General features: G+C 43.3%; 1 protein-coding gene across 1 annotated transcript; it reads right to left on the bottom strand.

Moving 5' to 3' along the window:
• Positions 1-226: 226 nt before the first annotated feature.
• On the bottom strand, positions 227-25,692 carry LOC139227910 (ciliary microtubule-associated protein 3-like). The gene is made up of 6 exons (XM_070859059.1): positions 25,613-25,692; positions 20,381-20,520; positions 18,988-19,080; positions 17,676-17,812; positions 1,147-1,264; positions 227-538 (listed from the first exon to the last, which is right to left on the bottom strand). Exons 1-6 carry the CDS (start codon positions 25,629-25,631, stop codon positions 470-472), a joined length of 576 nt encoding a protein of 191 aa, XP_070715160.1. The 5' UTR covers positions 25,632-25,692; the 3' UTR covers positions 227-469.
• Positions 25,693-27,020: the final 1,328 nt, after the last annotated feature.

The following is a 27,020-nucleotide window of genomic DNA, read 5'->3' as shown; positions in this document are numbered from 1 at the left end:
CAATGTTCCAGGGCTCGGCCAAAAGTACTTCATTGGCTGTAAAGCGCTTCGAGGAGTCCTGCAGTGGGGCTTCAACCCACAATCTTCTGGCTATATGGCAGGACCTCTACCACTGAGTCAAGTTGGCACTTTTCAGGCAATTGCCAATTCATTATAAAGTAATTCTACTTTTTCTAACTATTTTCCATTGAGACACTTCATGCTGATACAGTGCAAGCAAAATACATTTTAACAATGAAAGATAACTCATTTATTCACAAAGTTGAATTTGTTCAATGAGATGCATGACACTGACACAATTACAGAGAATGATCTTGACAACAGCAATAAAGCACTTTCATACAAAAGGACTCCGTCCTGTAATCACTATTTGTACCCTCAAAAGGTACCAATGTCATGTTATTGACATAGTGGTGATTGGCACTCTGAAGGATGGGAACTGTATTTAACATCCCAGACTTTGAAATGATCAGGTGAAGTACAAGCTGAAATATGCCACTCTGTTCCTGTGTCTCCGGAATTCCTTGTCACTGGCAAGCTAAAAATAAAAGAATTCTTAAAATTGATTTTTTAAATGTTTTTTTTCTCCTCTTCTGAAACGCTGAGTCTTGCTTATTTTCTACAGGCTTTAAATGTACGCAGGTAACTTGCCCAAGTGGCCATTCTATTATGGGCTTAGACAGTGAATATTAGCAAGTTACTTGATCATGGGCGTATCACAGCTGAGCCCAATCCTCACGTAACATCCACGCACACAACTTTCCAACAGGTATCGCTGGATAGTGATCAGGAAAGGAAAGCCTAGCTGATTTTTCACTTCCCCATGATCAGGGGTACTGATGCCAATTGTAGCACCGCGTAAGCAGAGACCAGGCCATCCCAGCACAGAACCAGTATCAAACTGGTCTTTATGGCTCAGTAGCATTTTGGTGGTGCATAAAGCCTTCAGGAAAGCTTATAGACCTATGGTTCTACTCTTAATTAGTCAAAAATTACCAACATTTAAAAATTATATTTGTTTCTTTTATTTTTTTTTTAAATCACAAAAATAGAAACTACTCGTCTGTAGAATTTTGAACCACTAGTGCTTGGCAGTGCTTAACTGATTAAGCTCAAAGGACGTTCCTACCACTTGGGTAGCCATACCTCAATTCTCAATGTTCGTTTTTTTAGAGAAGGAACCAAATTCCAATCTGGTGAACCGAACTTCATCGGCCATGCGACATGCCTGCTCTTTTGGTCATTTGGCTCATAAGTACCAGGGCTACAAACACACAAAATTATATTTTTAGTCCTGATTGCACAGATAGATCTGACAATTATAAAATAATATAACTATCCATCATCGGCAATGAGCTAATAAACTCAGTGCATCGTAGTAAACCTGGATAAGAAATTGCACTTCAACCAAAACTTAAGGGTACTTGTTTAAAAATAAAAATATGTTTCTATTTGTATTGTCCTGCTCAATTTGCAACTATACAGGTTGTGCAGACTCAATGGCCGGAACTTTCCTTACCTTGGCGGGTCCGATGCCTCCGGTGTCTCCGCTGCTGGCACCATCCCACTGTACAAAATGAACTTACTTTAACAGGGCCTATTAAGTCCGTCCAACACCGTTACCAGGCCCAATTATATGGAGCGCATCTGGTGACGTCGCTCATGACACGTTTTAAGCCGAGATCCTTAAAGTGACCCTGGCCACATTAAATTTTTAGTTTAATCTTTATCTTTAATCTTTACTGTAAAATAATATAGTAAAAGTTATATATGAGTGACAAAAAATATTTAAATAATAAGTAATATGACTCCATCTACAAATATAATCAAGAACATAATTTAAAAATTCATTCATTGGGAAGTTATTGGGGCTGGAGTCACAAATCGATAGACTTTTGTATCAGTAACTGGTACAAATAAAAGATGTGTGTGTATACGTAACACATAAAATTAAGCAGATTTTAAATGTAATTGTAAAGGGTGGATTTACATTCATTTGCAAGTTCAGTGGAAGTGCTGCTTGTAATGTGTTCCTGGGATTTCTGCAGCTCTTCGTTGAAGTTAACACTGGACAAGTGAGAGAACCTCTGTAAAAATTCACCCTAAAGTCTCAAACTGAAAAAATAAATTAGTCATATTCAGAGACTGAAAGCAAATTTAATCAGTGGAATGAATAATGTGAATGAAATTGTTACGGTTGATGACTTAATTTAATGTGGAACTGGACAATCACATATACTGTGAGAAAAACCTGACCAGAAGCAACACAAAAATGTATTCAAATGGTATGTCATTTTTTATAGTGCAGATCAATTGACTGCAATTACTTTTCAGTTGGAAGGCAACAGCCGAGAGTGGCCAGTGAAAAATTTACATTTACCAGTAGCTTTTCAAGTAGAACAGAATCTCCATCAATCTGTTAGCTGATGTAATCAACATGTTTTATTTTGGTTTGTTTTCCATGCTGTCAAGTCATCAGCTGGAGCAATGGCCACGGAACTCCCACCTCAGGTTGACAGATGTGGTTCTCAAGCTGTGTGAATCCCGTGGCCATGCAGAGAAATTTAAAAAGTAGGGGGTAATTCACAACCTGAAGTACTTCATAATGATTTCAAATGGGTCCCCCATCGCTGCCGGTCGGGTCGGCCCCACGATGACAGATGCGCCTATGCGTAGGAGTGCGTTGATTGATCCGCTGTCATGAAAAACAACTTTCCCACCCAACCCACCACCCGCTGTCACCACAGAAAATTCAGCCCAATGCTTCCTATTTGGTATTCATGGAATTTTATCTACAAATCAACCAACTACATCAATTTTCAGGAAATATTGATTAAAAAAACTGGAAGGAATCATTTAGAGAAATATGACTGATTTAAAACTGAGTTTGAAACTGATGCTGTAGGATGCTTAATAATAATATCCCCCTCCGAAAAAAAGTTTTGCAGGTAAAGGTGTAGGGGTCTACAATCACTAATAGGTCAATATGACATTGTTGTTAGAGCGATACAAAGAGGACTTGGACCTGGTTCATTAATGTTGACTCCCAATCACAAAAAAAACAAAAGGAGACCAACTCCAGCAGATGGTTTCACACCTCCTGACTAATACAGGATAAATGTCCACAGCAAAGCCAAGTTTATAAGGTTCCAAGGCAATCCAAACTGAACTTTGAATGTTTTCAATGTGAGTAGAGAATCAATTCTCCCATCAGTTATGTCCTAAAATCTAGCTGGCATTAAAAGACACAACCATGCAGAACTCTTATCTCTGTAGGAGGTAGCAGTATAACACCAGTCTGTGGGTTCTGTATCACACTCCACAGGTACTGGTCTGAGACCAAGATCTGTAGTAAACTAGCCCAGAATAGAAGGTTGCTGAACTGAACTAGACCAAGTGTACTACTTTTCGCTGATGCATTGTTGTGATCTGGTAAACTTTCAGTAACTATTCATTATCACACACATACAACATGAAATATATTGTCCATCATTATCACCATAATAAAGGTTACCAGCAAATAAGCCAATTCCATGAAACCACAGATTATACTGTAGACCTTAATTAATCATTTAAAGTAGTTTAAGGCATCCGAGAGATATATGTGTGAGAAACAATGTTAAGTGATACATAAATCCATGTACTTCTTTTAAAAGATATATGGGAATGATTTGTCTCTGTAATCTCATCTTGGATTTAGATCACAGTTTATGTATCACTTGGCCTTTGCTCTCAAGGTTTACCTCAGCATCTGCACTCCTCAATGAGGTAATATGCAGTTTGCAATATTCTCTCTGTAGCTGTGCTGTAAACGTGATAGATTTTGAGGTGACTCTGGAGTAATATTGTACGGATCACTCATCTCACTAGTTTTTAAGTTTCAAAGTGCTCCCTGCTCATTGTTCGTCGAGCACCCTTTGAATATCTTTTATTAAATATTCTTCCTTATAATTTTTTTTAAGTTTAAAGCACGCAGATTCCCTCTTGCCTTCATGAAACCAGAAACAGGTAGAGTTAATGATATTTTGTTATTCAAATAACAGCCTGAAAATGTTCCCCTGAGGTAAGCCACACAAGGAATTGAACCATACTAGGCAGGCATTTAAAATTGAATCAATTTTTAAACCACAGCGTAAAGTAAGTGCAGTATAAAACTAGTGATTTAATCTCAGACAATGAGGTAAGCCACTTCACCGATAGCTTTAGTGATTGAGTAACTCACTTTCATTGATACCAAATTTTTTTAAAACACTAACACTATCACATCAGAAGCGGCTAGGATATATGCAAAATAGTTAAACTTCAGCAGTACTCATAATATGGCCCAGGGTCCAGTTCAGCGATGCTGTCCTCGCACTGTGACCTTCAGCAATTATACTGCTCAATGTGACTGTGGGCATTAATTAACAGCCTGTTATCTCTGAGATACGACTGGTGGTAAGGGGAGTTCTGAAAAAGTTTAAACAAAAACCTTTGAGATAGGACTACAAAGGTGGCACTGCTCCAGATTGTGATGCTTGGCAAAAGTACTCCTGGCATACACTGTGATAATCAGCATCTGTTCTTTGTAGATCATAGATACAAACGGAAGAGTTACACCAGACGCACAAATACACAGCAGAGACATACACGTGCATACACACACGCCATCTAGTGGTCAAGGTGTGTATTTTTCACTTTCCTGCATTGTCGTTTGAAGGTGTGTTGGGCCAGATTTTGCTGGATTTTGCCCTGTTAGTTAGACTTGCTCATGCATGTTTAGGGTTTTTTTCTCCCACAAAGTTTGCAGGAAGTGCGAGCTGATAACGGCGCAGCGAGGGCAACAGAGCATCTGGGACTTTGGTGAACAATGGGACAGACAGTGCATCTCGTTAACCTATGAGATTTAAGGATTGAGAAATAAACAGGAGGACTGAGAAGGAGGGTGAATTTGAGTGGGGAAATTCTTGTCAAATCAGGTACAGGAGGAGAAATAAAGAAAGATTGAATTAAGAGAGAAAAAAGACAAAAGAAAAAGTAAGAAATTTAGAATTGGATATTTTTTAAATATAAAACAATTCACAACCTGAAGGAATGAGTCTCCACACTTATAATTGTTTATTTTCTGGGCAAGAGGGGTTGATTGACAGTCATTAACAATGATCACATGGTTAAAAGGCTATTATTAATTGCTAGACTTAACTTTCTGTGGCGAGTTTAATGGGCACTTAACATGCAAATGCAGAAACTTCATGAAAATCACAGGGAGATTAAGCACGAGGTGCCGTTTTTGAAAAGCATAAACACCAGCACAGACCAGTTGGGCCGAAAGGCCTGTGTCTATGAAATTCTGTGAAATAAGTGGCAGGATCACAGCTCATGGAATTGCAATCACAACTATCTAGGAATTAGTAAACAAGAAGTTACATTTATAAAAACATAACTAGGTGCTATCCTGAGAGTATCTGTGTGACTACAACTGGGCAATGAAAGGGTTAGTAATAGAGGCTGATGTGTAAGTGCAGAAGTATACTTAAATTTAGCTGAACATTTAAATACTATCAAAGCTTAGATTTGATAATATTAACAATAACGGGCCACATTTTGCATCCAACAGTGCCCACGCCGACCCCACGGAGGTTGAGTCAGCGAGGTTGGCAGGCGCTGCGATGGGCAGGTCCTATCGAGGACACGGTTGCGCTGTGCAGGGAGAGCGTCGACCTAAGTCGAGGGCTCCTCCAGGCGTTTGGCGGGTTGACCGGGAACATTGCCACAATGTCCGCTCGCATATCGGAGTGTATGGAGCGCATGGTTGTGGCAATGGGCCAACAGACCGCCGCCGTCCATGCCTTGTGGTATGCGATAGTGTCGGGAGATGGCATGGCACGCCAAGGTGCCGTCTCACCAACCGCCAGCACAGATGCGAGTCAGGAGGAAGAACTTCCTGCTGCCTCGGAAGTCATTTCTTCCGAAACATCTTCTCCTCCTCCACCCCCTGAGAGGATGCTGCCACCGTCACCACTCCGCCCCACCCCCCCCCCCCCCCCTCACAGCAGCAGGCCTTGAGGTCACCTACTGCAAGCCGTCCTGGTCCCGTTACTTGGGGCCTAGAACACAGGGGGAGGGGGGGGGTAAAGGATCTGGAGGGAAGCAGGTAGGGATGGGGGATTGTTATTGTTCATATTGTTGTTGTCGTTATTAAAAATTTGTCAAATGTTGGGGGTGGTGGGAGGATGGTTTTTGTATTTTAAATTTATTGTTGGGTGACTGTTAGGAGTGGAGGGGGGGGGGGGAAGGGAGATGGGTGTAATAATTTTTTTTTTACATGAATTGTTAAATTCTTAAAAACTTTTATTGAATTTTACAATTGCTGTGCGGTGTCTTTTAATAACGTAAGGTAAAACATCAATACAATGATTGGAAAACAATGACCACGTCAGGCCAGGAAATTTATTAAGTCCATCCTGCAAGCGTAAAGTGGCTTTAGTCACCTGTCGAATGGAGTAATGTGTGACGTGCTTGAGAGATACCGCAAATGTCGCCAGTTGAGGCCTGAAAGGAACCCGATGCATAGAAGGAAAGTGCCGCAATAACCTTCACCTCAATGGGCAGTGCGGTCCTGATGGTGCTGGTCGGCTGCAGATTTCCCTTGATGAGCTGGCATATTTCAGCAATGACCTCCTTTTCGAAGTGCAGCCTCCTAAGTCATGTGTTAATGGACAAGTTCAGGACAAGTGCGTCGGGTGTAAGGTCTCCTACTCCGCAGCAGTCTGCCATCTCTTCGATTGAGCACATAATGCTCTTCAATATACCTTTTCCCATCTTCAGTCTGCAGTATGTGATTAGCGACCAATACTGGTAGAAAAATTACAGACCCCATCACTATGAATCGCTATAAATGCCTAAATTTGTCCTCAACACATAGAAATATGATTAGATGATTGGCAAGTCAAAAATCACTCACAAATTAATTCTCCTCATAAGCCCCTTGTTGAAGCAGCCTCTCAGTTCCTCTGACATTCAAAATGGTTTCCCAAGATTCAGAAATGCTATGTTGCTGAGTCCCAGCTTTTGAAACTTCAATTCTTTCAAACACCCACTTGCTCACACAGTGAGGAAGACACCTATCTGGTGTTAATGAAAGAGTTCTTCTCACCATTGTCATAGTTGCATCAACGGACGTCTTAGCGATGTTACCTCTTGTCATGTCCCAGATGGAACTTGAATAGAACAGTTTAGCAATCACAACTCCTGTGTGCACACTGCAAAACTGGAACAATTTATTTTTAACCTTAATTGTGGTTTGCACTGATTTCTATCCAATAGTTTAATGAAGCTTTGCTTTCTCATAGTGCCAAGTGTTATGTATGCAACCCCAGGCAACCTGTATAACACCGCCACCAGAGGCTTACCTGTTGGAGTCCCAAGGGATCCCAGCATCCCTTGGGAACACTATATATAAGCAGGCCTCCCACGCTGTACCAGCACTCTGGCATCTGAATAAAGGAGCTAAGGTCACACTTACTCATTGTCTGCAGTACTCAGTTGCATTACTTTATTATGAGCATAACAATTGCCGACGAGATAACGAACAACTGCACGAAAATGCAGAGAACTGTTGGTATCCTGGAGAAATTCTCAGAAGGGGCAATTGGGAGACCTTCGTGGAGCGACTCGGTCTATACTCCGTAGCCAACGAGCTGGAAGGGGATGAGAATGCTGCCAAATGAAGGGCGATTCTCCTCACCGTCTGCGGGGCAACAACCTATGGCCTTATGAAGAATCTTCTCGCTCCGGTGATCCAGGAGCACCTAAATCCGAAGGAAAGCGTTCTGATGGCAAGGTATCGATTCTACACGTCTGAAGACCAGGAAGTAGCGAGCTACATTACCAAACTAAGGCACCTTGCAGGACATTGCGAATTCGATGGATTCCTTGAGCAAATGCTAAGAGACTTTTTTGTGCTTGGCATTGGCCATGAGGTTATCCTTCGCAAACTATTGACTGTTGAAACACCGAATCTGAGCAAAGCCATAACGATAGCCCAGGCATTCATGTCCATCAGCGATAACAGCAAACAAATTTCGCAGCATGAAGAGGTCTCAGCAAGTACTGTACACACAGTAACGTCGTTTTGAGGCAGGAATGCATATGGCAGAATGTACACGCCGGCAGCTGCACGACCTCAGTTGACCCAGAGTTCGCCATCAATCGTTAATGCGAGGCAGTACACCTTGTTGGCACTGTGGAGGTGATCATCGAGCCCATGAATGCCGCTTCAAACACTATGTGTGCAAAGGCTGTAGAACAATGGGACACCTCCAGCGAATGTGCAGACGAGCTGCAAACCCTGCAAACCACCACGTTGCAGAGGAGAACAGATCCATGGCGGATCAGGCTGAACTAGAGACTCGAACTGAGGAGGCAGAAGTGTACGGGGTACACACCTTCACCACGAAATGTCCACTGATCATGCTGAGTGTCGAACTGGACGGAATTCCAGAATCCATGGAACTGGACACGGGTGCGAGTCAGTCTATCATGAGCAAAAAGGCCTTCGACAGGCTGTGGTACAAGGCACACAGGCCCAAGCTTAGCCCCATTCATACCAAGCTAAGAACTTGCATTAAAGAGCTGATCCCTGTAATTGGCAGTGCAGCAGTAAAAGTCTCCTATGATGGAGCAGTGCACGAACTCCCACTATGGATTGTACCAGGAGATGGCCCACACTGTTTGGCAGAAGCTGGCTGGGAAAAATCTGCTGGAACTGGGACGACATCCGAGCGCTCTCGTCCGTTAACGACGCCTCATGTGCCCAGGTTCTGAACAAGTTCCCGTCATTGTTTGAGCCAGGCATCCGAAGTTTCTCGGGTGCAAAGGTGCAGATCCACTTGGTTCCCGGTACATGACCCATCCACCACAAGGCACGGGCAGTACAATATATGATGCGAGAGAAAGTGGAAATTGAGCTGGACAGGCTGCAGCGAGAAAGCATCATCGCGCCGGTGGAGTTCAACGAATGGGCCAATCCTATTGTTCTGGTTCTCAAAGACAATGGCACAGTCAGAATTTGTGGGGATTTTAAGTAACAATTAACCGTTTTTTGCTGCAGGACCAGTACCTGCTACCCAAGGCAGGAGACCTATTTGCGACCCTGGCTGGAGGAAAGACGTTCACTAAGTTGGACCTGACCTCGGCCTACATGACGCAGGAGCTGGCAGAATCTTCGAAAGGCCTCACCTGCATCAACACGCACAAAGGTCTGTTCATCTACAATAGATGTCCGTTTGGGATTCGATCAGCCGCGGCAATTTTCCAAAGGAACATGGAGAGTCTGCTAAAGTCGGTTCCGCGCATCGTGGTTTTCCAGGACGACATACTAGTCACAGGTCGGGACACCATCGAACACTTGAAGAATCTGGAAGAGATTCTAAGTCGGCTAGATCGCATGGGACTCAGGTTGAAATGCTTGAAGTGTGTTTTCCTGGCGCCAGAGGTTGAATTCTTAGGGAGAAGAATCGCGGCAGATGCCATCAGACCCACCGACACCAAGACGGAGGCCATCAAGAACGTGCCGAGACCACAGAACGTAACGGAGCTGCGGTCGTTCCTGGGACTCCTCAACTATTTCGGTAATTTTCTACCCAGGTTAAGCACTTTGCTAGAACCCCTACATAGAAACATAGAAATTAGGTGCAGGAGCAGACTATTCGGCCCTTCGAGCCTGCACCGCCATTCAATAAGATCATGGCTGATCATTCAACCTCAGTACCCCTTTCCTGCTTTCTCTCCATACCCCTTGATCCCTTTGGCTGTAAGGGTCATATCTAACTCCCTTTTGAATATATGTGCTGCTACGCAAGGGAGATGACTGGGTATGGGGGAAATCACAAGAGGCTTCTTTTGAGAAAGCCAGAAATCTGTGATGTTCCAACAAACTGCTTGTCTTGTATAACCCATGTAAACGTTTAATGCTAGCTTGCGATGCATCTTCATACGGCGTCGGGTGTATGTTACAACAAGCTAACGAATTGGGAACATTGCAACCGGTCGCTTATGAGTCCAGGTGTTTGTCCAAGGCCGAAAGGGCCTACAGCGTGATTGAAAAAGCAGCTCTGGCATGCATTTACAGGGTGAAAAAAATGCACCAGTATTTGTTTGGTCTCAAGTTTGAGCTAGAAACTGACCATAAGCCGTTCAGAGAGCAAAGGGATTAATACCAATGCCTCTGCCCACATCCAAAGATGGGCACTCACACTGGCTGCATACAACTATGTAATCTGCCACAGACCAGACACAGAGAACTGCGCTGATGCTCTCAGTCGGCTACCATTGTCCACCACCCGGGTGGAAATGGCACAGCCTGCAGCCTTGCTCTTTGTGATGGATGCATTCGTAGATGAAAAGTCACCTGTTACGGACTGCCAGATCAGGACCTGGTCCAGCCAGGACTCTTTACTGTCCCTTATAAAAAAACTGTGTCCTCCATGGGAGCTGGTCCAATATCCCAGTGGAGATGCATGAAGAGATCAAGTCGTTCCAGCGGCGCAAAGACGAAATGTCCATACAGGCGGACTGTCTTTTGTGGGGTAGTCGCTTGGTTTTGCCCAAGAAAGGCAGGGAAATGTTCATACGCGACATATATAGTACCCACCCAGGCATAGTAATGATGAAAGCTATAGCCAGATCCCATGTGTGGTGGCCTGGCATTGACTCATACTTAGAGTCATGCGTGCGCAAATGCAACACTTGCTCTCAACTGAGCAATGCACCCAGAGAGGCATCGCTAAGTTTGTGGTCATGGCCCTCCAAACCGTGGTCGAGGATCCACGTTGACTTTGCGGGCCTGTTCCTAGGCAAAATGTTTTTGGTTGTTGTGGATGCTTATTCAAAACGGATTGAATGTGTAATAATGTTTGTAAGCACGTCCACTGCCACCATCGAAAGCCTACGAGCCATGTTTGCCACGCACGGCCTGCCTGATGTCCTTCTCAGCGACAATTGGCTGTGCTTCACCAGTGCTGAATTCAAGGAATTCATGACCAGCAATGGGATCAAGCACGTCACATCTGCCCCGTTGAAGCCTGCAGCCAACGGTCAGGCAGAGCGGGCAGTCCAGACCATCAAGCAAAGCTTGAAACACGTGTCGGAAGGCTCCCTGCAAACCCACCTGTCCCAAGTCCTGCTCAGCTACCGCACCAGACCCCACTCGCTCACCGGGGTTCCCCCAGCCGAGCTGCTCGTGAAAAGGATGCTCAAAACAAGGCTCTCTCTTGTCCACCCTGACCTCCATGATCACGTCGAGGGCAGGCGGCATCAACAAAGCATGTACCATGATCGCGCAAACTTGTCACGCGATATTGAAGTCAATGACCCTGTATTTGTACTCAATTATGGACATGGTCCCAAATGGCTTGCTGGCACTGTCATAGTCAAAGAAGGGAGTAGGGTTTTTCAGGTCAAACTTGACAGGGACTAACTTATAGAAAGCATTTGGACCAAACCAAACTGCGATTCACAAACAGCCACGAGCAACCCGATGAGGACTTCACCAACTTCGACCCTCCAACATACACAAAAATGGCAATCGACATCACGGTTGACCATGAAACTGAACTCACCATCCCCAGCAGCCCGGCAAGGCCAGCTGCCCAGCGAAGAACCAACCAACTCACCCACACCCGCATTTGTACCGAGACGATCGACAAGGGAGCGAAAAGCCCCAGATCGTCTCACCCAGTAAATAAGAGTACTATTGACTTTGGGAGGGAATGATGTTATGTATGCGACCTCAGGCAACCTGTAAAACACCGCCACCAGAGGGCTTACCTGTTGGAGTCTCAAGGGATCCCAGCATCCCTTGGGAGCGCTGTATATAAGCAGACCTCCCACGCTGTGCCAGCACTCTGGAGTCTGAATAAAGGAGCTAAGGTCATACTTACTCATTGTCTGCAGTACTCAGTACTTTATTATGAGCATAACACTGAGTAGTGCCCACTGGGGGCAGCTTTTCTTCAGCGAACTTCTTGGCGAGTGATCAGCCTGGCGATGTGGCAAAAGTTGCGGTGGACGATCACCTCAGCGATGTCAAAATCATGTGCGTGGAAAGTTGAGCCGGCACTCATTGGGCGATGTTCTGGTCCAACTTTCCACTTTTAAGGTAAAATGGGCAATAGCCTGCCTATTTGGGCGATAGCCCAGCGAGCATCGGTGGAAAGTCTAGCCCATTTCATATTTCTGCCATTTTTCTGGCATTATAAAATAAAACAGAAAAAGGAAGCTTATGACAAATGTCAGCAGCAAAATTAAGTTAATAACTAAGATAATTATGGAAAATACAGGAGGGAATTGAAAATGTTAATTAGGGAGGCAAAGCAAGGTGACAAGAAGAGATTGGCAGTCCGCATTAAATTGAACCCTGAAACACTTATAAACATATAGGGGGAGAAACTTGGCAGCGCCAGGCGCAGAGGAATCTTAACTTCTTCTAAATTGGGCTTTAGCGCTCCAGGAGGAAGGGGGAGCGGTAAATCAAGCGCCAATGACCTCAGTGGAGCGCTAGCACCAGAGTACTACTGAATTTCAGGTGACATGCATTCAGCAATCATCCTTCAATCCTTCACACTGGCTCATTCCAGCTCGTAAAGGGAAGGTTCAATCAAGCTGCAGCTGCTCATTTTCACCATTCTTCCAACCAAACTCCATCTGACACCAACTGAGAGACCTTATGGCTATGGCTGCTCCTAATTCACATTGAAGGGAGACAGCTTGGAGGTTTAATGATGCCGCATTGGAGGCACTGGTGGGGCAGTCGAACAAAGGAGGGAATCGCTCTTCCCGGCAAATGGAAGGAGGCCATTGTCCCACGTCTTCAGGGCCATATGGAGGGAAGTGGCAGAGGAGGTCTCAACCAGTAGTCTCATGGATGACGACAACTGGATCTTCCCCCTCCCTTTCCAAGTTCCTCTCCAGTTGCTCCGAGATATCCTTTACTGGTAGGCAATATAACCTCCTGGCTGGACAAAAGGTCATCAACCTGAAATGTTAACTTTGTATCTCTCTCCACAGATTCTGCCTGACCTGCGGACTATTTCCAGCATTTTCTGTTTTTATTACCGTTCTGGACTCTCGATCGCAATTGCAGAGAATGCTATTTATGCCCCTAATTAGCAAAACCCCTATAACTACAATCTTTCCATTCTGCTCCTTCCCCCCCACCCTTGGACCGCCTCCTCCTTCACTATGGCATGGTTTGCATTCTGGGCATCCTCCCTACACCCTTCACCCTTATCCCCGCAGGTGGAAAGTACATTGTACCTGTTTGAGAAGATCAGTGTCTGCGGAACCTCTTTCTTTGCCTCCCTTAGGTTCCCCTTACCCTGCTGACTGACAGTCACACTCTCCCCTTCCTGCACCTCTGCATTCCTCTGAGGTGTGACTGTACTCTGGAGGAAACTATCCAGAAATTCCTTTCCCTCCCTTATGTGTCGGAGTGTCTCTACTCACACTACAGCTCAATGACTCTGAGCCAGAGTATCTAAAGGCAGAGACATTTTCTGCAGATGTGCCATTCCTGGACAATCTTGCAGTGCACAAACTCTCGCCTACTGCAGTCCCAACACATTGGCTGTGCTGACATTTCTAATCTTTATTTAATGTTAGCATTCATTTGTTTCTAGAGCTAATAGTATAATTTGATATCCAAATTGTACTTAGTAGATGGATTAAGCTTGATTTCAAATTAATTAATAAATTAATTCTGATTGTTTAGTTACTTATTGAAAGTTGATAAGTTGGCTTATATTTTAAATTATATAATAAATTAAATACTTAGCTCAATCATATAATAAATTAAACACAGCTGTAATTCCTCGGGCTCCACCACTCCTCCCTCTGCTCTGATATAATTTTATCAGATATAGAATTTTATTTCATATTTTTCCCTGCAATTGTTTAAAGTGCTCCACTCTGCCGCTGATCTAATGCCCTTTAAGTGCTCCCTTTATTCTGGGATTGCACCCATTGCTGCCCGCCATGCTGATCCCACTGGAGTGTGTGACGTCAGGCGGAGAGCAGCCAATATACATGGAACTTATTCTGAAACTATGCCCCCTAGGTCTAGATTCCCCCACGAGGGGAAACAATCTCCCGGCATCTACCCTGTCAAGCCCCCTCAGAATCTTATACATTTCAATAAGGTCACCTCTCATTCTTCTAAACTCCAAGGAGTATAGGCCCAAACTGCTCAACCTTTCTTCATAAGACAACCCCATCTCAGGAATCAACTTCGTGAACCTTCTCTGAACTGCCTCCAATGCAAGTATATCCCTCCTTAAATAAGGGGACCAAAACTGTACGCAGTACTCCAGGTGTGGTCTCACCAATGCCCTGTACAGTTGTAGCAAGACTTCCCCACTTATACTCCTTTCCCCCTGCAATAAAGGCCAACATTCTATTTGCCTTCCTAATTACTTGCTGTACCTGCATGATAACTTTTTGTGCTTCATGTGCAAGGATCCCCAGATCCCTCTATACCGCACCATTTAAATAATAATTAGCTTTTTTATTTTTTCTACCAAGGTGGATAACCTCACATTTTCCCATATTATACTCCATCTGCCAAATTTTTACCCACTCACTTAGCTTATCTATATCTCTTTGCAGATTCTTTGTGTCCTCCTCACAACTTGATTTACCGCCTATCTTTGTATCATCAGTAAATTTGGCTATGCTACTCTCGGTCCCTTCATTCAAGTCATTAGTTTGTTAGTTCCTTTTAGCGGAACATATTGTTCCTGCACTCTATTGAACACCATTTTAAATGTTTCCCATTGTTGCTCTACATCATTTTTACCAATATTGTTGACCATTTTTTTTCCCAAGTTCTATTCTCAGCCTGTCAAAATCAGCTTTTCTCCAATCTATTACCCTGGTTTTCGTCATACTTATGTCCTTCTCAATTATCATCCTTAAGCGTATTATATTATAGTCACTATTGCCTAGATTTTCCCTACTTTTACTTCTCTTATCTGCTGTGGTTCATTCCACATTACTAGATCCAATAGCGAACCTTCCTTTGTTGGGCTTTTTACATATTGGGTTAGTAAGGAGTCCTGTACACATTGTTGGAACTCCATTCCCTTATTCCTTTTACCTACCTCTTCTGTCCAATTAATATCAGGGTAGTTGAAATCCCCCATGATTATTATTCTACGGGGTCAAAATTGGATTTTGTACGCTGCCTGTTACCACCGCTAGGCAGAAAATGGGCAGCAAATGCCTACTGTCGTTGGTAAGTGGCATCGACACCTTGGCCTAAATTGAGTCAGCTCTTTGGCAGAGGCGCCAAGAGGAAATGCTGCGCTGGCTAAGGCCACCCATGTGGTGACATCATCCAGCATACAATGCCTCTTTGACGCCTCTGTCACGACATTTGCTTTGTGAGGCTGCCGTACCGGCAGGCGGCCGTACAGCCAGGAAAAAGGTGTCGTTAAAGAGTGATCTCGGACGGAATCACCCAGAAAGGAAGGTAATTTTTTCTCTCTTTATTTATTTATTTCTGCATGTTTTCATTAGTTTTAAGAGTGGGGAAGTGAATGTGTGGATCGGAGAAGTTTTATTTATTTTTTCTTCCCGTTTTGTCTAGCATGGCGGCAGCCTCCCGTCAGGAATATCTGTAGGCCATCTGAGCTCCCGCCCAAGGATGACTGTGCAACGCCACTTTTTAGCCCCGTTCTCTCATCTTTGGGTGCAAAAACTGAATTTAGGACTTTGAGGCTGCGCCTAACTCCTGGCACTAAAATCAGCACTCAGGCAGTGACACCGCCTCAAAAACGGCGGTACCGAATTTCAACCCTAATTTCCTTAATTTGTCTGCATATTTCTTCCTCCAACTCCCTTCCACTATTAGATGGTCTGTAGACTACACCTATTAGTGTGATTGATCCTTTATTATTTTTATCTCTATCCATTTGGATTCTATTTTTGTCTTGCTTATAGCTGCATAACTTTTGCCATTATGGTATCCCTAATAAGTACAGCTACTCCACATCGCCTTTTTCCCTCTCGATCATTTCTAAATATGTTATACCCTGCAATATTTAATTCCCAGTCCTGATTTCTCTTTAGCTATGTCTCAGTAATCCCGACAACGTCTGGTTCCTCGCATTGCTTCCAGCTTCCCTGTTTTATTACGGTTACTGTGTACATTGCTGTACAGACAGTTTAACTAATTAATAGGATTTTCTCTCACTTTATGTTTAACCATCCTTTTGGACTCCTGTTCTATAACTTTATTCCCTTACTTTATTCTTTCCTATCCTCTCTCTTCATGTTTTGTTTATATTTAGGCTGGTCACGGTTCTTGTAGATCCCTCTCCCCATCTTACTAGTTTAAAGCCTTTGCCACCTCCCTATTTACTCTTTCCGCTCAGACACGGGTCCCATCCCAGTTCAGGTGGAGCCCAACCCATCAGGACAGCTCCTTCCTGTCCCAGAACCGGAGCCAGTGTCCCATGAAAAGGAACCCCTCTTTCCCACACCTTTAGCCACGTGTTACTTCTCCTGATCTATCTGCTTCTATGCTAATTTACACATGGCTCGGGCAATAATCCAGAGATTATTAGCCTCGAGGTCCTGCTTTTTAATTTAGCACCTAACTCCTGATACTGTTTCAGCAGGATCTCCTCCCTGTTCCAACCTATGTCATTTGTTCCAACGTAGACCATGACAACTGGATTTACAGTGGGCCATGAGATATCCCTTACCCTAGCATCGGGTAGGCAACACACCCTTCAGAATTCTCGTTCTTGGCTACAGAGGACGCTATCTATCTCGCTACTTATAGAGTCCCCCATCATTACCACATTTATATTCTGCTCTTCCCTCCGCCCCACCCCCCACCCTTGGACAACCTTCTTAGTCACGATGCCTTGATCTGCATTGTGGCCGTCCTCCTGCAGTCTTTCTCCTTGTCCTCACAGGTAGCGAGTATATCGTACCTGTTGGACAGGACCAGCTACATAGCTACATAAATATCACATTTCTGTGATAAACAGGGAAGAATGACAAATTAGACATAATTTGATAGATAGAAGGAACAGTGGGAAGAAAACAATAACTTGCATTTATATAGTGCCTTCAACATAGAAAACATCCAAGGCAGGTCAGAAAGGCATAATCAAAAAATTGAACGCTCAGCCGAAGAAGATATTAGAGGGATGATCAAAAGTTTGGACAAGGAGGTTAGTTTTAAGGAGGGTATCGAAGAAGGAAAGTGAGTTAAGCAGAGAGATTTGGGGGAGAATTCTAGAGTGTGAGGCCTAGGTGGCTGAAGGCATGGTCGCCAACGCTGGGGGTGAAGGGGAGGGAGTGTGTACAAGAGGCCAGAGGAACAGAGAATTGTGGGGGGGCTGGTGTAGGGCTGGAGGAGGTTACAGATTCAGGGAGGGGTGAGGCTATGAAGGGATTTAAACACGGGGACAAGAACTTTAAACATGACGCACTGGAGGACCAGGAAGCCAATGTAAGTCAGCAAGGACAAGAGTGATAGGCAAGCGGGACTTAGTGTGGCACAGGAAATGGGTTGCAGAGTTTACAGAGGATGAGGAAAGCATGGTAAGAGTAGGAAAACAGAAGAGAAATGAAGAGATCAGTTACTAGTAAGAATCTTTCTACCTTTCAATAGCTTTACATACCCAGGAACCACCAATTTATTCAATGTACTCTGTTTACTCCTTTGAGTTGTAGAACCAAATGGAGCAGTTGATGGCATGAAAATCCGATCTTTTAACAATTTTCTCTGATATATTGCAGGGCCAGGCGATGGAGTCACCTGTTGAGAGCAGGTATAAAAATAAACACAACAGAGATGCAGTTCACCAAACAGCAGCACAGACAAATGAAGAGTAGACTTGAGAAAGAAGGAGTTAGGGGAAAACGAAGGGAAGAAAAAGAGAATGAGACAGCCACCAAGAGAGACTGAAGAAGTGAGACAAAGAAAAGGGCAATGCGGGTAAAATTATGTTGTAGAGCGTTAAGAAACAGAAATATAGGTAATATATTATGCAAGAATGTAACAGATGAAGAATGGGGGAACATTGATTAGGTGAGTTACAGGGATGCACCAAAACAGGGGCAGATCAATGCAATTAGTGTTTTCTCTTTAATGAACATCATTAAAGAAAACAATGAAGTAAAATGTACTTAAACCTGCATTTTTTAATGTACAGTACTATAACATTGTAAATGATAGTTTAAACTAAGGTTCGACATGGTAGTATGGTCAACAATTAGCGTTCAGCTAATTGATTAGGCAACTACTGTCTCCAGCAAATGGTTTGAAGGATGTAGGAGCATGAAGGAGAAGCATGACATTGATGTTGGAATACACTGTGCCATTGAATGACAGGACCTAGGTCCTGCAATTCCCCATGCAGCAGCATTCTGACCTCAGGAGGAACTGAGCAGAGGCAACATAGTCTCCATAGGGAGGAAGGGAAAAATCAGTGGCTGAGCCATTCCAACATGTATGTCCTCACCTCCCAACAGCAGTCTCGATAGCAGAATGGCCAGAAAGCTGGCAATATGATATCTGCCCACCTCCTCAGCCAAGAAACAGTGCCTAGTATAAGGAGCCCCTAAGAAGGGAGAAATTTAAGCTGAGGAAAGATATAAAATGATGGTATTATATAATTGCCTGCTTCAAGCTCTGGTTTGAAGTCTTTTCCCTCTAGTTATTCTAGGCTCGAACGTTAAGTCATTGGGAATGTCAAATTAGAGAGCACAGGTCACAGTGAAACATATAAAACATAAGGACATTTTTTTAAAGCAAATAGCCACTTGCGGTAGTGGGGGGATGGTTTTGTTGAATTTCAGGGTTGAATTTTCTAATCCCCTGAGCCAGCCAGCCCTCCCCACTTCTTCTTTAAGCATGCTACCAGATAGTCCAACAATCAACTATATATTTTTTTTTTTAAACAGGATTTCTATTCCTAATTCATCGCGTACCTTAGGCAGGAATCGAACTGATGTCCTTGCTCCTAACGTATATCCTATTTTACTCTCTGGTTTCTTTTCTAAGTTTTCAGTCAAACTGTTTTGCTGTGAAACAAAATGTAAATCAGAGACCCGTTGGAATATGTTCAGAACAGCAAGGTGTTCCATTCTAGGTACATGACATACACATTTAATGCAATCAAGTGCGAAGGAAATTGCTGATGTAGAATATTTTTTAATAAATCCAAATTTGATCCTGCCTTAGCAAGTACTGAAGAGTCAAATGTCCTCACGATTATCTTTTAAGTTTTGTTCATTGTCTTCAAAGATCAACAAATTCTTCAATACGTTGATAAGAAATAATTTTGAAATGAGATATTAAACCGAGGCCCCATTTGCTCTCTCAAGTGGACGTAAAAGCTCCCGCGGCAGAAGGGCAGGAGAATAATCCCCAGTGTCCCTCAATCAGCATAAGAAAAACAGATTATCCGGTCATTACAACATTGCTGTTTGTGGGAGCTTGCTGTGCGCAAATTGGCTGCTACGTTTCCTACATTACAACATTGACTACACTCCAAAAGTACTTCATTGGCTGTAAAGCACTTTGAGACGTCCAGTGGTCGTGAAAGGCGCTATATAAATCCAAGTCTTTCAAGTTTTTCTTTGAGTCCAGCAGCTAGTGGGGGTAAGATGTGCTCCGGTCACTCTGTGTAGTGACATTGAAAATAAGTTTCAAAGTTTGTTATCTCTATTGAAATCCTAAACCGATTCTAATAATGTGTTTATGATTTTGCTAGAAGTAGCAAACAAGACAGGTTTTCACAAAGGTATTTCCAACATAGCTGCACAGAGCAACCACAGGAAGCCGTACTACAGTGCAATCAGTTTATTTTCTCAAAAATGTTATTTTAGAAAAATGTGCTCGGCACACACGTGCTCTCAGTTTTTTGCACGAGGTCTCTTGCAGGTTCGTGCTGTTTGAGAGCAACAGAGTCGCGGTCCAGACCCCCTCCTTTCCTGCTCCTCTAATAGGTTTCCATGAACTTTATGTTTATGGGTCACTGGTCAGGGATTTAACCAAAAAAGTAACACTGCCCACTGGAATCAGCTACAATCATTAGCCCAGTCACCTCCGGTAGAAATGCTTAATCTGAATGGCAGCCTGCTGCCAGCTTGTCTTGAACATCAAATAGGTATTACCTTCTATTCTGGCTGATAACATTCCAAATAAGTTGCTGAAAAAAGGGTGCTAAGGCTTCCTGGCTTGGCCGTTACTACTAAGGCTACCTACACAATGACACTTTTGTAAATAAAATGCCAGCAGTTACAATAATTCTCACATTTACATTCATTCTCTTTATGCACCACCACTGATGAAATAAAAGGATAGTAGCCTCATGCATACTGAATAGATGTTGTATTGACCAGGTCCACGATCTGGTGTTCCTCTTATATGGGGAAATTCATTTCCAAGTCTGTCTGGGGCCCAGTGAAGTGGAAACAGCTTTCGTTCGGGAGCATCTGTTGGCAAGGTCTTCTTTTTCGCTAGTGGGATTCAAGAGAAAACATTGGTCCAATTCACTGTCATGCAACAGCTCAGAAACAGCAATTAATTACTTTATAGTTGCCAGAGGAAATAGTCATGATTTATCTACCCTATCAAATCCCATTATTATTTTAAACACCTTTTTTAGATCACCCCTCAACATTCTAAACTCAAGGGAATATAAGCCAGGTTTCTGCATTGTGGTCTCTTTAAGCTCTCATATAACTCAAGTGCATCTGCATTGTACCTTCTGCAATGCCTATTTATCTTTCCTGAGGTTTGCCCAAACCTGAAAAAAAGGCTTGCATTTATATCGCACCTTTCATGACCTCAGGATGTCCCAAAGCGCTTTACAGCCAATTAAGTACTTTTTGAAGTGTAGTTATTGTTGTAATGTAGGAAATGTGGCAACCAATATGCACACAGAAAGCAGTGTGATAAAGGCCAGATAATCTGCTTTTGTGATGTTTGTTGAGGGATAAATATTGGCCAGGACACCAATACTCCAGTTGGGATCTGACCAAGGGTCTGACTAACTGAAGCATCACTTCCACACTTTAATTCCAACCCTTTTGAGATAACGGCCAACATTCCATTGGCCTATTTGTATCTCAGCATTAGCTTTTGTGTGGGCACCTAAATCCATTAGCTTCTCCACAGCTTTTAGTCTCTCAACATTAAGAAAATATTCTCATTTATCTTTCTCGGATCCAAAGTGGATTACCTCACACTTCCCCATATTGAACGTCATCTGCCATAGTTTTGCCCACTCACTTAGTCTGTCCATGTCCCTTTGTAACTTCCTGCTCCCATCTACGCAACCTATTGCGCCTCCTAACCTAGTTTCATCTGCAAATTTGAATATACAACTCTCTATTCCTTCATCCAAGTCATTCATATATATGGTAAAAGCTGAGGCCCTAGTGCGGATCCCTGGGGAAACACTTCTCTCATCCCACCAATCAGAGAATGTTCCCTTTATTTGTAACTTTCTGTCTACATTACAACAGTAACTACACTTTAAAAAAAAAAGTACTTTGTTAGTTGTAACGTGCTTTGGGGTGTTCTGAGATCATGGAAGGTGCTATATAAAGTCTTTCTTTCTTTATATCCAATTATTAACCCAGGACAGGTTACCTCCAAATTCTGTGTGTTCTCACTTTTGCTAATAATCGCTTATCAAATGGCTTCTGTAAGTTCATATAGACAACATTCAGACACTCCCCTAAACACCATATCAGTGACCTCCTAAAAAATTCAACTAGATCAGTCAGATATGCCTTACCTTTAACAAATCCACGAGGACTCTCTTTGATCAACAGATACTTATCCAAGAGTTCAGTCGCTCTGTCTCTGATGATAGACTCCACTAACTTCCCCACAATTGATGTTAAAGTGCAGTTACTTGATTTCTCCCTCCCTTCATAATTAATGGGGTGACATTTGCAACTTTCCAATCGAAAGACAGAATTCCTGAATCTAGAAAGCTTTTGAAATGTATAATTAATGCATATGCAATTTCCTCACCCATTTATTTTAATACCCTGTAGAAACCTTCAGGTCCTGGAGATCTGTCTATCTTAAGTCCCATTATTTTCTAAATTACCATTTTTTTAAACTTATATTAAATCAACTGCATTCCTCCCCTTGACTTGTTAGGTTCCCTTGTATCTCTACTATTTTGTCCTCTTCTTTCACTGTGCAAACGGATACAAAGTACTCATTTAACAAATCGGCTATTTCCTTGTTATCCATTATAGCCTTGCCTGCATCCATCTTTAATAGGCCCACACTTCCCTTTACCACTTTCTTTCTCTTAATATATTTATAAAAGGCTGTTATCTCTGATATCCCTTGCATTTTTTTCTTATTCCCTTTTTACACCTTTCTTTGTGTTATTTTATTGCCTTTTATAGTCTGCTGGATTTGCACTTGTTATTTGCACTTATATGTGTAAGCCTATCCTTTTGGCTCGATAATGCCCCGACCTCGTTTGTTGACCATGGTTATTTAACTCCACAAGTCGAGCTTTTACCTTTTAGAGGTATGTACTGGTTAGTACTCATACCAAATACTTCTTTGAATACTTCCCACTGTTTGTCTGTAGGTTTACCCATTAACAGTTCAACCTAGTTTATTGTGGTCAATTGATTTCTCATCCCTTTCAGTTGGCCTTACTTAAATTTAAAACTAGTTTGAGTCTTCCTTCTCCCATTAAAACCCAATATCAAATTCAAGTTCATGTTTAAATTTCTTCAAGGCCTCAACAACCCACCCTAAATCTGTAAGCTCCTCCAGACCTACAACATCACACCCTGAACTGTATGTTGCTCTGACTCTGGCTATTTGCACACTCGCATCCACCCCACCGCCCCTTGCCACAACATTGGTGTCCGCACCTTCAGTTGCATGTTCTGGAATTCCTTCACCTTAACCCTCCCACCTCTCGCTCCTCTTTTAACACCCTCCTTAAAATCTACCTCTTTGACCAAGCTTCTGGTCACCCTTCCGAATTGCTCCTTCTTTGACTTGGTGTATGTTGTTCTGTAATTGTGGCTTAGTGAAGCACATTAGGACGGTTTTTCAATGTTAAAAATGCTGGATAAACACAAGTTGTTGACTCAATTTAACAATAGCATCGGAAACTTTATTGGCAGAGTATCTGTTCAATGTGGAATTTGCTGTAGCTGTAACAATAAATTGGTTTGCTGGGGGAAGGCTAATCGAGAACACACTAGAAATGAAGCACCCATTCACCAAAGACCATCAAGCTTTTAAACAAAATACTGTGCTGCATTCATCAGGATTTGAATCAACTGAGTAGTGCTAGTTTCAGGAGGATATAAAGGGATGAGCTGTAAAACACTGATGTATTGCTGAGATGCATAGTTCATTTTATGGGAAATCTCAAAACTTAGATCTTTAAATATATGTTCAAAGGCGGACAGAAAATTAGTATCATTTTCAATACAATATACACTAGATGCACAATTTTTAATACTTGGACTGTCACTTCCTTTTATTTCTGATGACAAAATTCAGAAATTTATTTCCATATACAAATACCAACAAAATGGATAGCTTTAAGTCAGCTTAGACTGTGCAGATTTGCTACTCTGCATTATGTTGTAGTTTTCCCCTCTCCAGAACTGGATAAATGCCATTGGCCATAACTTAACTAGTTAAGTAGTTGTTAAGGTACTTGAGGCACAAAATGAGCTTAATTGATGGCAGGTCCTGATTGGCTACCAACACTAACAAAATCCCTTGAACAAACATTCCCAGTGGAAACGTGGATAATTTCACAGGATCACAAGATTGTTATGGAAGGTCATTCAACCCATTTTAATCCATCCATACAGAAGCATCCAACAGCACCCCCCATTGTAACATCCAATTGTTTCTTGCACAGGAACAGGAGTAGGCCATTAAGTCCCTCGAGTCTGTTCCGGTGTGTAATTAGACCATGCCTGATCTGTATCCCAACTCCATTTGCCCAGGTTTGATCCTTTACTTCATAGAGCAACAGATTTCTGTCTTGAAAATTTCAATTGGCCATTTGAGAGAAGAGTTTCAGATTGACATCACTATTCATGTGAAAAATTGCTTCCTGATTACCCTCCTGAATAACCTAGCTCTAATTTCAAGATTGTGCTCCCTTGCACAGAATCTACAGCACAGAAACAGGCCAATCAGCCCAACTGCTCCATGCTCCACACAAGCCTCCTCCCACACTAATTACCTCTTCCCACCCTGTCCCCATAGCCCTAGATTCCTTTTTCCTTTGTGTATGCATCAAGCCTCTCCTTAAATGCACCAATGTTATCTGCTTCAACCGCTCCACAAGGCAGTGCATTCCACATTCTCACCTCTCTGTGTGTAAGGAAATTCTTAAATGGTGGCAGAATATTTGCCTGCAATATTCTATCCTAGCCATCTGATCCATGTACCACACCGAAAACCTTAACCTGTCAATTCCCTCCACGCTGAGTGTTTCCAGCATTTTGTGTTTTTTGTTTAAGTTTACTCTGGCTTTGCTGCTGGCTGCATCCAGTCCTCTGGTTGCAAAATGGTAGCCCCCAACAACCCATTAAAAGCAGGCTGAGAACTCAAATATTGTGCCTAAATGTACTCGGGCAACTTCACAGCTAAGTTACATCTGTTGACACAAATCCTATAGTATAAATGCTCTTTTGGGATGCATATTTGGCAAAGGGATCCAGAGACATGAGTTCAAATCCCACCCTGACAGCTAGCAAATTTAAATTCAGTTAATTAAATAAATCTGGAATTTAAAGCTAGTATCAGTGATGGAGATCATGAAACTACTGGATTGTCATAAAAATTCTTCTGGTTCACGAATGTCCTTTAGGAAAGGAAACCTGCCGTCCTTATCCAATCTGGCCTATATGTGACTCCAGACCCACATCAATGTGGTTGACTCTTAACTGCCCCCTGAAATGGCCCAGCAAGTCATGCAGTTATCAACAAGGCGGCACACCACCACCTTCTCAAGGGCAATTAGGGATGGGCAACAAATGCTGGCCTTGCCAGTGACGCCCACACCCTGTGAATGGATTTAAAAAATGAACAAGTGGGACGATGAGGAGAATTTTTTTTTTTAAATGCAGCGAATTGGTATGATCTGGAACACACTGCCTGAAAGGATGGTGGACGCGGATTCAATAGTGACTTTCGAAGGGGAATTGGATAAATACTTTTTTTTAATTGCTGGGCTGTGGAGAAAGAGCAAAGGAGTGGTACTAATCGGATAGCTGTTTGAAAAGGGCCAACACGGGCACGGTGTTTATAAGATTCTATGGATCTTCTATAACAAAGCTAAATTTCAGTACTCCAAAATTAGAAATAAGGAATCGTTCCCTTTGAATCCAAACTGTAGTCAGCACTTAGCAGAAAAGAGATTTCCCCTGCCCCTGAATGGCTGGCTGGCACTCCTGGTGCAGCCCTGAACTCCCCCCTCAATGAGGCTCAGTTCCCGGCACCCACAGCACGACACACCGCTGCTCCTGTGTTTGGGGATGTATTAGTTTCACTTCCCCCTCTATCTGTTGTTAGTGGCGCTCCGCTCACCTGTCCATCTCTGAGCCATGCCGAAACACTGCTACTCTCCGTTGCCCCGGTTACCCAGTGTTTACCTGCCACCGCCAGCAGCACGCATGCGCTTGGCATTTGCGTCCCGCTCCAACAGCAAGAATGTACTTTCCAAGGTGACTACCCAAAAAATGTGGTGTAAATGTCAATGGCAAATGTTAAGAGTGCACTATCGTTGCACTTTCTAAAGTCATTTGGACATGTGAAGCTGTAATCAATATCATAGAATGCTCGCAGAGGGAGGCCATTCGGCCCAACGTGCCTGTGAAAGAGCTCTCCAATTCATCCCACTATCCCTCTAATGGTCATGGATAAATTCTGTACATGGAAGAATTTTGAATATAAGCACAATGGGTTACTTAAAGACTTGCATTTCTATGGCACCTTTCACAACCACTGGATGTCGCAAAGCGCTTTACAACCAATTAAGTACTTTTGGAATGTAGTCACTGTTGTAATGTAGGAAACGCAGCAGCCAACATGCACACAGCTACTCCCACAAACAGCAATGACCAGATAATCTGTTTTTGTTATGTTGATTGAGGAATAAATATCACTGTGACTATTTGCACTGTGTTCTTTCTGCACCTGCGCCCTCTGGACTCCGCCCCCGGTGCCTCTCGCGCATGCACCGACTCCTCAAACCCGGAACCGGAAACGGATGTGGGGCCCCGACGAGTCCGCATGGAGTCCACTGCCGCTGGATTTGCTTCCAGCCTTTGCATTATTGCATCCTTCTGTGAGAGAGTAAACATCGGAGGTAGTGGGACAGAGAGAAAGAGAGATGGTGGGTGGGGGCGGGGGCGGGGGGAGAGAGAGGCGGCGGGCAGGAGGGGGGATTGGTGGTGAGAGAGGGAACTCAAGTCAGACAGATCACGTTCTTCCAAACCCCTTTACACCCACACATGGTGCGTGTGTGACAAGGGACAGCATTTGAGTGGATGAAATCCGGAAGTGATGACACTGTCACTATTCACTTCATATCCAATGAACCCATCTATGGTCGGGGGGGGGGGCGAGCAGGTGTAAGGTCAGGAACTTGGACTGGGGGTTGGGAGGGATGAACTGGGGCTGGGGGTGTCAGGAACTTTGGCTGGGAGAGGCATGCACTTGGGCTGTGGTGGGGTCCAAAACTTAGGAGTTTTTTTCTGGGATGGGGAGCTTCTGAAGTCTTTTTTTTAGATTTGGGGAAGCTTCTGAAGTCAGAATGGCTCAAATTACACTTTGCAAAGTCACTCAGAACTTGGGCTGGGCGGTTCCAATTACACATGGCTTTTCCTCCAAGGGGACCAATCAGCAATCAAGTCATGTGATAATGGAGAGCCGATCAGAGCCAATCAGACCATTTTCACAGTGCAAATAGCTGATAAATATTGGCCAGGACACC

This window comes from Pristiophorus japonicus, chromosome 17, assembly GCF_044704955.1.
Source record: "Pristiophorus japonicus isolate sPriJap1 chromosome 17, sPriJap1.hap1, whole genome shotgun sequence".
Classification (NCBI taxonomy): Eukaryota; Metazoa; Chordata; class Chondrichthyes; family Pristiophoridae; genus Pristiophorus; species Pristiophorus japonicus.
The sequence above is the reverse complement of the archived record's forward strand: the minus strand, read 5'-3'. Positions and strand labels throughout refer to the sequence as shown.